This window comes from Athene cunicularia, assembly GCF_003259725.1.
Source record: "Athene cunicularia isolate RWA chromosome 5 unlocalized genomic scaffold, athCun1 chr5_part2, whole genome shotgun sequence".
NCBI lineage: Eukaryota > Metazoa > Chordata > Aves > Strigiformes > Strigidae > Athene > Athene cunicularia.
In genome coordinates, this window is record NW_020799102.1 from 1,629,353 (window position 1) to 1,641,038 (window position 11,686).

General features: G+C 49.2%; 1 protein-coding gene across 1 annotated transcript; it reads right to left on the bottom strand.

Annotated features, from left to right (window-relative positions):
• Positions 1-2,412: 2,412 nt before the first annotated feature.
• Positions 2,413-5,186, bottom strand: SCGB1C1 (secretoglobin family 1C member 1). Its single transcript, XM_026850455.1, has 3 exons — positions 4,593-5,186; positions 3,167-3,357; positions 2,413-2,691 (listed from the first exon to the last, which is right to left on the bottom strand). Exons 1-3 carry the CDS (start codon positions 4,642-4,644, stop codon positions 2,668-2,670), a joined length of 267 nt encoding a protein of 88 aa, XP_026706256.1. The 5' UTR covers positions 4,645-5,186; the 3' UTR covers positions 2,413-2,667.
• Positions 5,187-11,686: the final 6,500 nt, after the last annotated feature.

Here is an 11,686-nt window from a genome sequence, read left to right on the forward strand (position 1 = left end):
GGAGGGGGGTCACTGAGGTGTCCGGGTCCCTTGGCAGCCTGTGTCCCTGGGGGGAGGGGGCAGACCCAGCCTCTCACACAAACACCCATCTTCGCCCCCCGACGGAACCCCTGCACAAGCACCCAGGGCCTTGCACAAGCTGGGGGCTGCCTCCCTGCACACCCCCACGGGCTGTGGAGTGTCAGCTGGGCCCCACAAGGGGGTCATATACTAGCAAGTGTGGAACGTGCTGTATGGGGGGGGTTGACCAAACCCACATCCTCAGGCTGCCCTGGGCCCCAGGGGACAGCTCGGGGGCTTGGTGTTGGGGGGTCTCCCCGAGGAGAAGCGGGGGCAGCAGCAGGGCACCCTGGGTGGGCAGAGGGTTGTGGTTTTATTTCTTCACTACCCAAATCAAAGGCAATTAATTGCAGTAATTCCCCCTAGCTGAGTCTGTTCCATCCATGGTGGTCGTCCTCCATGGGCTCAGTCTCCCTGGCTGAGGAGGGCAGGAGAGCCCTGGGGGGAGGCAGCTCCCCAGGTGAGCCAGAGCAGGAACTCCGCTTCCGAGGGGCTCACAGGCCCTGACCTCCAGTTAAAACTCCTGCGGGTTAATGGGGAGGATTTGAACAAAACTTACATCTGGCTCTAGGGGAGGTAAAAGGATCAGAGAAAACCAAAAATAGAGTGGGAGAAGGTTTATTAAAAGCTGCTATTGCAAAGGAGGGTCAAAAGCAAATGAAACCTGGGTTAACAGACTGTGCATTCAGTCTGCGGTGCAAGAAGAAAATGTTAGAACTTGTTCTTTTTTTCTGAAAAAGAAAGAACCTTTGCTTCACTAATATTTAATACATGGATAGACATGGGCACCCTCACCCTGGTCCGTGGGTCAGGATAGTCCTGTGTCACGTGGGACACGAGGTGTCCTGTGGAGGAGCGGGAGCCCCACAGCAGTTGAGAGCTTGTTTGTTTTCAGCCTGTTGCAATATATTGCAGTTCACATCTGCCCAGTGTAGTGCATTTATGTTTTTTAATTTCTTATTTAGTCAATTTTATTACCTAGTTTTAACTAAAATAGCCCTGATAAAGTGTGTAAAAGGCTTAAAAAGGTCCCTACAGAGAAACTGCAGATTGCAGGTTAGCAAGGAGGGAGTGGCGGAGCTCACACTTCTAAACAAGGTCTTTGTTAGCTCCCTGACAAGGTAAAAACTGTCATCGTCTGATAGAACCTGACAAGAAGTTGGCCAGAAAAGCTTGGTTGTTAATGGCGAGTGTTTATTGTGCCTTCTGATACGAAGGGCAGCATGGAGCCATCACAATTATCAAGACATTGTGGGAAGCCGACAACACATGGAGGCTGAAGAGGCATCGAGGACGACAGGGTATGGGAGGACAAAAGAGGTGTGGGACAACAAAAAGAGTGAGAGACCAACAAGGTGTGGAGGCCAAAAAGGTGTGGTGAGAAGAAAAAGAAGTTGAGGAGGCTGAAGAGGTGTAAGGAGTCTTGAAATGGTGTGGAAGGATGACGAGGTGTAAGGAGGCTGATGAGGCTGACGAGTTACAGAGGCTGTAGCACTGTGGGAGGCCAAAATGTTTTGGGAGGCTGACAAGGTTTTGTGTCTAAAACCGATTTGAAGACAGAAGTGGTGTGGGAGGCCAAAGGAACTTGGAGAAGCCCATAATTTGTCAGGGCTGAAGAGATGGCGGCACTGTGCACTCTCATCATCAGCTTTGCCACTTTTCCTGACGTTTTGTTTGTCTGCTGTCTAGTTCTGTACTGGCAGCAGTTTGTTGCAGAAAAAGGACACGATCCTTCCCTCGCTCCTCACTGGATTTGTGGGTTCATGTGGGCTCGGTGTAACTAGTAAGGTGACCCTGAAGAGAGGTGGTGGGGAAGCACCGGGCAAGATGTATGTGGAGCTGCTTCGCTGGGCGCTAGGGGGGACACTGTCCCTTCTGGTCTCTGGGTCCCCTCCACAGAGGAGCAGTCGAGAGCTCTGAGGCGAGCTGTGGGACAGTTGTGCCGTCTGCCCACTTTTCCCCTGGCAGTCACGGGGCATCCAGCTTGTTCTCGGGTTTTTACCGTGGTCAGTGCAGACACTGAAATGCACCTTCTCCTCCAGGTCACTCTGGCTCCTGGGGGTGCTCACAGGACCGTGAGCGTGGTCCAGAGCAAGCTCTCTTCAGCTCAGCGAGCTTTGGATCCCTTGCTCTCAGAACTGCATTTTTTTCAAAATGGTCAATTGCTTTGGTTGAAGGCTCATTCCTTGGGTCATTCAGGGTTCAGTTGCTGACCCCTGTGTATGTTTGTCTGTGTTGTGTTGGGGGTGAGTCAGTGTATATAGTAATGCTGTTGTTCAGACCTTATCAAAACAAACAACATCTAGTCCTAACAACAGCAAGGAGGAAAAAAACCCTTTATTTATTAAAAACAGAGGGCAGAAATAATTTCAAAACATCAGCTGAATTTTATTTAGAACTTAGATGTTATCTCTAAAGAAATAAGATCTAAAAGAGACTGGAAGGTGACAGGGTGTAGCACTCAGCACACTGAATTTAGAAAAGCAGCTACCAGCATCCTGATTTTCTCCATTTTTCATGTTTGTTGTTTTCCCAGAGGCTTTGGATATGAGAAGCTGGAAGTCATGGGGAAGTGTTGTCAGCAGCTGGGTCAAATATTTCACCAGTTTAAGCCTCTGTCCGAACAACTTTCTGTAACAGAAAGAGCAGTCAGTGTAGCATGCCAAAACAGCAAAAAGCCAGGCTTAGCTGTGGTACTTGACCTAAGCACCAAAGAGGTGACCTCTGGCAGAACTCGCTGAGGGCAGAGGCCGAGTCGCTCACCTGCAGGTGCTCGCCAGGTGCGAACGCTGGCAGTGTGTCACGTACCCCGAGTCTGATCTTGGATCCGTTCCTAAAAACACACCTGCATGGAGCAGGCACTGCTTCCGCGAGGGGAGGTAACATCGCCATAAATTCTAGCCAGCAAGAAAACTGGTTGTAGAGACCAGCTTTTGTGTAATAATCTCTCAGAGCATTTAGAAGCTTTGTGCTGGTATGCAACCAAACCTGAGGCCAAAGGGGTGCTTAAGCTAAAGTATTTGGGTGCTCTTGGTCCAGAAGCTGGTACAAGCCTCCACAGTTATAGACAGTTATGATAATAATAATAATAAAAAGAGTGAGTTACCAGCAGATCGACGAGGGCCTTTACGTACTCAGGAGAAAGCTCATCAATACATTCCTTTAACGCTGCCAAAGCGGCTCCGGTCACAGCGTCAACGTTGTACTGCGAAATCAGCCCAGCGTAGACCTGTTCCGCGGAGCCTTCGAGCAGTGTCAGAAGAAAACTGGGGACAACGTCATGGGCAGAGCCAGCTCCTGCAGTGTGAGGGACAGAGTGGAGCCCAGTGAACAAACCTTTCACCCTTTATTCCCCTCCATCCCAGGAATGACATACACAGCACACTAGGATTTTGCTGAGCGTGTTCTCAGCTTTGCAGGCTTTTTTTTAAAGCTTTCAGAGCAATGGGTTGCAGGATCTGCTCTGTTGCACAGGTCCCTTGGTGGAATCCCCCCATTCATGGATAACCTTCAGCTTGCCTGGTCCTCAGCCCCTCTCCCCGCTTCTTTTCAAGCTTTGTGGGATTTTTAAAATCTTTTCCATGCATCTTTGCTACCTTATGTTATTCCCCATCCTCTAAACAGATATCAAAAACCGATTCAACTCCCTTCTCTGAATATATTAATGTATTCATCACTTAGACTGTCTTATCAGTGTACAGCATATTCCTGATCACCCTGCTGCTTCTCTTACTCTAATTGCACAGAACTGTATCTTGGTTAATGACCTCAGAGGAATTACCCAGGCGGCGAGTGCTGAATTACATTGCCTCTGTTTTCATATGCATTTTCACCTTCCAAGTGTACTTCTTTCCCCATATTTATTTTCTGTTTTCTGACGCTTTGGCAGCAGTGTTGCCTCAGATTAGGCACCTTTGTGGGCTCAAGGAGCCAAGCCTAGAGGTGCTGTTAGGTGATGGTCGTAGTAATCCATCATTAACTAACAGAGTAATGTTGGTTTCGTTTTGCTGAAGGTTGAATCTCCACATCTGCTCTCGCCCCTGGGAGCAGCAGGACAGATCCTCTAGTCCAGGGCAGGTGCCTGTGCCATGAGGGGGTGTGTTGCCACCGATTGGCCTGACCCATCACTTTGAAGCAGAGTCAGGGTGAGACTTGAGCGGTGGCCATCACACTGCAGAGACCAAATCTACTTGGATGAGACCTGCTGTGAGTGCCCAAGTGAAAAAAATCTCAGGGACCTTACATGAGCTGCTGTGATTAGTATTTTCTTGGAAGCCAGGTACCTAAATTTCCCTGTTGTCACCACAAGTCTTTGGTGGGAATCAAGGGGGCATCGTTCTTGCCAGCAGGGCTGCAGCACGCTCGCTGCAAATTTTAAACAAGGCATCAAGATACCTTTGGGTTGCCTCCTAGAGTAGTTTCCACCAGGTGTTTTCATGGTACTCTGGGTAGTTCAGATACTCTGTGCAGAAGTTTAATGAGTTCACAGTTATTTAAAAAAGAAAATATTTTGTTTAATTGGCAAAACTTACCAAGGGAGCTGCAGAGCACCATGGTGATGAGCAGAGCAGCAGTTAGCTTCATCGCCAAGCGCCACTTTCTGTCTGTGCGTGTGGAGCTGGGAGGGCCCGTGAGCGTTGGCTGCAGCTGGGCGTAGGAGGGCTGGGATATATCCGTGGGGAATTACGCAACGCGGCGCAGGAATGGGCCCGGCAGGTCACACAGCTGCACTAGAACTGGACCCAGGTCATGCTTGTTTGTCAAGTGGACAGATGAGAAATGTGGGTGACCTCTGCTTTCGTGGCCGGCTGCCACACGAGCGTGGCGCTCTGCCGGGAAGGGTTCACGCTGACATTGCCCGTGGGGTGCAGGGGTGGGGGCTCAGCACCAGGACTGAGATTGCTCCGTCCCGTCGGGTGCAGAACGGCAGAACCAGCCGCCGATAAACGCTATCGAGCCGTTTCGTCCAAGGCACATTCAAGCTCATTTATTCCAGGCTTCTGAAGTGATTTCATGCCGAACTGCTGCCACTTTTCTTGCATAATTATCCTCTATTGTTTTCCCTGCTTCTCTTCTCTAATTCCAATTCTGCAGGGATTGACATGTCTTTATAAACATCATGATCTGTGACCTGGAAATATATATGTATATATATATAAAAGCACAGGCTGATGCATGGATGAAAATAAGCACGCATTAAGGAAGAACATTTTTAATAGCTTCTCCTATACAGCTTTTCAGCCAAATGCACACTGTTGAGACAAGGAGAAATTGCCTCCGTAAACTCCGAACTGGCAGCTGAAGCAGATATGTTGATAAGCTTTGGAATAATATCACAGTGTCACTCCTGAACTTGAAGTGAAACATGTTTTTAAGGTCAAAATGAACAGGCTGTTGGGCAGCTGAAGCGGCGTTCAGCACAGCTGGCTGATTCTTGAGTTGCAGAGCCAGCTCTGGTAGCTGGCAGCCAGGAAGGGCTGGGGGCCTCCTTCAACTTCCCACCCATGTGGGGAAGGTCCAGCTGCTCTTCATCCTGCCCTGGGCTTCCCGGGGCTGGCAGAGCTCCTGGCACACGTGTGGGCCCCGCTACAGCCCAGAGGGGGTTGAGGTGGAGAGCTTGGGAGAGCAAAGCTCAGATCCATGGATGTTCCCAGTAGGATGCACGGGCTATTACTGACTTTGTGGTGCCAAGTTCTGCTGAAATTACCTACTGAAATCTGAAATTACCCTGGCAGAAGGGAAGCAGTAATGGCAGTGCACATCTTGGAACAAAATGAGACAGGAGAAAGGAAGGGTCTTCCTGTAGATATGGGGTGTCCTCCCTTCTGACTCCTCCTCTAGGAAAGAGCCTCCCCTGGAAATGTTGGGAGATGCTTTCTGCAAAAGGAAGAGCTCTGCATGAGTAACATGTGTGACGATCAACCCTCCTGGGGTCAGGATGTCATCTGATGGCTCTCGGGTAGTAAGAAATGCTGCACACTCAGCATATCCCTGCTGTGAGCAAGGAGGAGGCAGTAGATTTTACAGGGCCACATCTTCAGCTGAAAAAATAGTGTATTGCAGCAAATAAAATGGGGGGGAAGCTTTTTTTGAATGATTCAGCCACCATGCGTGCAAGCTATGTAAAACGATATGACCATGCTATTGCAAAGAGTACAAATTTTCCCCTATCTCCTTTCCCCCCACAAGCATCAGAAAGTATACTTTACCTCTGAGATCTTCCATATTCCATGTGCAACCAACAGCATTTGAACTAAATGTGTCTGCTCTGCTGTACAAATGATCCTTCTCAGCATCCGCGCTGAACAGCTCTGCCAAGATCTCCCTGTGGATTTGTCTGCGTAGTCTTGAGGAACTTTATATCTCAGGTTGTTACTTTGTCATTATGCTTTGTTTTTAGCAGAGGGTTTCAAAGTCCATTGGCACTCGAGTAAAACGTGATATAGTGGGGGCACTTGAAAGATAACAGGTCCCCCACTTCCCTCTTAAAATGTTCAGTGGTTGTGGAGGGGTGTCCAGGGCCTCAGGGGATTGTTGATGGATATAGTTTATTTTTAGATGGGTGTGAAGAACTATATAAACTGTGAATACCTGTTGACCTTCATATAGGACTGTAAAAATATATTATTTTAGGTTTTTTATGATGTGAAGTTGATTGTCTAGGTGACTACAGTACTGAAATCTGAAATTACAGTATAAAATTCCTTCCTGAAAATGTTCTCTTTAGATTTTTGTGCCATTTGGGGGGCAGCTTGGCAGTAGAGGATTTCAAGTTGTAAGGCTGCCTAGAGAGCATTAACACAGTCTTGAGGGTCATTCTCCAGGGGCTTTTCCCTCTCCCGAGGTTGGGTGGGCGGCTGTTTCCCGGGGGCTCCCTGACAAGCAGAGGTGGGTACCCCACGGGTGTCAGAGTGCTGTAAGGAAGGGTGGCAGCCCGGGAGCTGGCAGAAGACCGCTACCTCCAGGGTGTGTTAAATTTAGGGAATGGTCCCATGCTTTGGACGGGCGTGATCGGCTGCTGCTACCTGGACTTCAGGTGTGACATGCTGGGGACTCCCTGGCTGTCCTTGTGGGGACGCGCAGCTCAGGGGGGTTTGCAGAGGCTCCTCTGGTGCTCTTCCCCTCAGGGCCGGGTCTATTTCCTTGGAGTTATTTTTCTAATTTAAATTGGAAGACCAGAGGCTGCTCTGTTTTGTGCTCCAACATGTCTATGTGCCTGTCAGAAATTTCTAGGGTGCAGAAAAGCTCCTTCACAGATTTTTGACGGTGTTCAGAGACAGGTGTGAGCAAAGTGCCCTTTGGGGTGGGCTGTATGCTCTGGATAATATGCCAACACGTTCCTCTGCAGCACGAGCGGACACCACACCGTCCTTGGGATGTTTTTATGTGTTGTGTGGAATTTCTTGGCAGAGAATTCCAGAGAAGGGGAAAGGGGTTTTATTTTCCTTTTCGTTTAGGAAATGAATCCTGTTTAGCCAGGAGCAAGCAGAGCCTGACAGTGGCCGTCAGGCTGCGTAGGGCAGGACTGAGGGATCTTATCGGCCACTTGGCTTCAGTCTTCATGCTTAATCATTATGCTTTAAAAGAAAGAAGTGTTTGACGAAATAATAAACATGGTCTCGGAAGGCTTCTGTCAGGGCTTGTACCTTTGGCTTTGCTCCCTTGCAGCATCGCTGCTGGGACAGCCAGCGCCGTGCTCAGGAGGTTCGGCCACCTGAAACAGGACCCGGGCTCAGCCTGTGCTTCGGGCTGTGGCCCTTCAGTTTCTAAGCTGCAAGTTTAAGGCATTCAGTTTGAAGAGCTGTGGGGAGGTTTCACCACCAGCTGGCCTGGCAGGAGCTTCTCCCAATTTTTGCAGCCCTGGAGCAGATCCCACTGGGAGTGAACAAGGGTGCCCTTGAAAAGGAGGTATTTTTTTCATGTTCTTCTGGTTTTAAACAAATAATGTATATAATTCTGGTTTAAAAGAGCATGAATTTCAGATTTGCCTCAGTGACAAGCAGCTTAATGAGGTCTGTGATGAATGGGAGGGGAGTACATCCTTTCATGGCGAACGCATCCTGTTATTATCTCTGTGCTGGAACTATGGCACTAAATACCCCCATTCTGGTTGCAGGGACACATCAGGGTGGTGGGGTGGCGGTGCTGCACACAAACCACCTGGCTTTTGCGAGTTGAACCCGTTCTTATTCCGAGCATGAGCAATTCTCTGGGCACAGGCTGCCCAGAGAGCTTTTGGAGTCTCCTTCCTTGGGTTACGCACAACGCTCTCTTGTGTGACAAATGGTCCAAGAAAAGAGAGCGCTCAGCCCTCACTTTGTAAAAATCCATCATTTTTACCTCGAGAATGATTCCTGTTTTCATTGTGCATAACTTAGGATGACTGCAAAACAAATTACCAAATCCTACATTTTAATAAGATTAGTGAACAAAGACAGGTTTTTATTTTACTTTATTTTAATGAGAAGCCAAAATTACTTTGAAATATGGTGCCTGAAAAATAGAGTACCTTTGTAAATGTGGAGCTGAAAATGCATTGTTGGCATGGCAAAAAGAGATGGCCTTGTTGTGTACAGTCTAGAACATTCTAAATTTTTGGTGGCAAATGTTGTTTAGTCTGAGAAAAAGCTCAAGATCCTCAGTGCAGCTTTGGGAGAAGGGGTGAAAGTACAGGAAGAGCTGGGTTACTGCTGTCAGGCTGCAGCTGGAGCTGGGTCACAGGTCCGAGCTGCTTGTGGGTGAATCGGGTCCTTCCGGCTGGACGTGATACGATTCCCCGTGTCTCTACACTGTGTGCGACAGAATCTGTGTCGTGACACAGTCGTGCCTGTGAACAGGGGCTGGAGCATGTCAGAAACATGTTCGCATCTTTATGACCGGTGGCTGCTCTCTTTGGAAACTGGGTTGTAAGGTCCCAGAGCGACAGTTGAGCACATCTGCACTTGTTGGATTGAGAGGAGAGAGGTGACGGAAGCACTGGCAAAACCACAGCCTGGTCCTGTGCCTGCTAGGAAAGACAAGGTAATTTGGGTGGTTTTACTGAGAGAGCACGAGGAAGCAAAGATCTAATCCAAAAGTAAAGGTCTAATCCAGTAGCTGGGTCTAATCTCCATCCTGGGAGAAGTCTCCAGGGGGATCTTTCACAGCGTAGCTCAATACCTGCAGGGCGGGTGCAAAGACAACGGAGCCGTGGTGCCCAGTGGCAGTGGGCAGAGGCTGACACACAGGAGGGTCCCTCAGCATCAGGAAACCCCTTTTCCCCACTGGCACAGGGTGCTCAGAGATTCTGGAGCTCCATTCCTGGAGATACTCAGAGGCTGCTGGTGATAGTCCTGTTGGACCTGCCAGCCCCCAGAGGCCCCTTCCCAGCTCAACCAGTCTGGGATTCAGTGGATCATTCTGCTCAGTGCTGCTGTTACTGAGGGGCTCAGTGTTCTCAAAAGGGGAGACTGCAAAAAGTCACACGTCCTATTCCCCATTACCTCCCAAAAAGAAGAAAGCTCCCCCTGAAAGATGTATTTGCATGAAGATAAGCTTCTAGAGTCCCTGAAAAGACCCATCATGGCCCTGGAGACAGGAAACAGTGTTTGGAAATATGTATCCCTTGGCAAGGACCGCTAATCTGGATTTTCATTGTAAGCTACTTAATGCCATTTGGGGATTTGTCTAAAAGTGTTTGCTTTAGTTTTCCTACTGCTGGCAATATTGTCAGCAATCAGGTCACTAGAATCCATTTTAATTAATACTAATATTTAATCCCTGAACAATCAAAAGGTAAAGTCTGGGTCCAAACTCTATTGGGGAGACCCCATGTACTTTGGAGCATGTCCCGTAGCATGCCAGCTCAGGGAAAGCTGTCCACTGCCCCAAGTGCACAGAGGTGACAAACTGGGGACTGTGAGAAGGGGACAATGTGAAAACAATAGGATTTAGCATCTGCTTTCTCATACGGCCTTTCCTCTGGCGCAGCACAGCCCCCTGCAAGGACAGCAGGGGTTACCTGCTCACTTCTCTGCTGCTCCAGGCCAGCGCTGCGTTCCCTGGGGAGCATCTGACTGGGGCAGGCTGGCTCTGCTGCCCCCGGGATGAGGGGACAGGATGATGACAGCCAAGGGAAACGCTTGGCAGGCTATAAGTCATGAGCAGCACTTCGTGATCCTCTGGCGTTCCTGTAGCCTTGGGTTTAGTCTGTCCATCATGAATAGGTCTTGAGTTAGTGAGGATGTAGGTACAGATCTCTTGGGTCACACGCGAGGCCTCCACGTCCACCTGAGAGCTTCTCTGCTCATTCCCCTCCCCTGCAGCACTGTCGGCTCATGAAGCCGCCAGGTCCTGCCAAGGCCATCGCAGCTGTTTGCTGAGCACACCCCAGCCTCCCCGTGGAGAAGCTGGATCTCACTCCTGAGTCAGGGATGACCTGGACAGTTCAGTAACAGCTCTCCTTCTGCAGCTGGTAGAGAGGGAGGGCAGCATGAAGGGATTACAGCTGGAGACAACTGAGTTACTTTCATGTCTGCCTGGTGTTAAGACACAGATAAATTTTAAGAAATTTGCTGTTGGAAACACTGTGGTTCATGAAAGTAGGTGATGAATGATATTTTGTTGGGTTGTGCCTCTTGGCTGGTGCAGGTTGGATAATCTAGAAAGCATGCAGATAAAAATATGAACTGCTTAATTCTCACTTATAATCCGAACATTGAAAGGTTTAGCCACTGACTTGTCTTAAAACAGATCAGCACAAAAGCTTCTGCAGCTCCTCTTCAGGGGTTTTCCTTCCACATCTTCAGGGTGCCAGGTGGTTGGGCCAAGTCCCGATCCTTGCACGCTCTCCAGCCTCAGGGCTGCACAGCAGCACGGGCTGGGGAAAACTCAGTGTGAGACCCTCTGTAAACACATCCCTAGGGCACTTATTTTCATTTCTAGGAACCCTTCCCGCTTCTGCTTTGCAGAAGGGACCCTGGAACTAAAGCTGTTGTGTTTCAATGGCAGCACGGAAGAGGTCAGGAGCAGAGCACAGCTCCAGACTTTGCCAGGTAAGGGGTTTATTTCCATGGTAGTGAGGCTGCCCGAGCTGAGCCTCCTGTGCCATTCCCACATTTCCTGTGCTTCCAGAACCATCCGACCTACCTGGAAGGAGAAAGCAGACTGCTCCCCCAGCCCGAAGGATTATGTCTGACAGTGTTGCAGTTCACTTTGTTCCAAACACGAAGCTAAACTTCATTTTGTCTTCCTTGTATTTTGTATTTTGTTTCCAGGTGCATGCCACTTTTACTCTTTTGCAACCACTTTGCATGCCGTTTTCTGGTATCCTGCAGGCTGCTACTCATCTACAGCAGCTCACAGGCTGGTCCTGGGCTGTAGCCACAGAGGACAACGTTAGGTGTGTGTTTGAGGCTTCGTTAGAATGGAACTCCAAATCCCTTCCCGAGATCTCAGAGCTCAACCTTCCTGCAGGACGCAAGACCTACAGCTGCCTTATCAGTGAGTGATTTAGGCTAAAGGTGCACAGAAAAAGGCTTAATAAACACCATGTTCTCAAGGCAAGAAGCAGCAGAACTGGGCTTGACCTGCCCCAGGGTGATGGTTGATGTGTTTGTTGTTCCAGAGTCAGTGCTTTGGGCAGCCG

Bases quoted from the DNA above. Each gene is read 5' to 3' on its own strand.
- SCGB1C1 (XM_026850455.1), bottom strand. From the start codon at position 4,644: ATGAAGCTAACTGCTGCTCTGCTCATCACCATGGTGCTCTGCAGCTCC. The intron at 3,358-4,592 runs GTAAGTTTTGCC...CTCACACTGCAG, and splicing joins GGTGCTCTGCAGCTCCCTTG to GAGCTGGCTCTGCCCATGAC. The intron at 2,692-3,166 runs GTAACTCACTCT...TTTCTGTTACAG, and splicing joins AGGCCCTCGTCGATCTGCTG to AAAGTTGTTCGGACAGAGGC.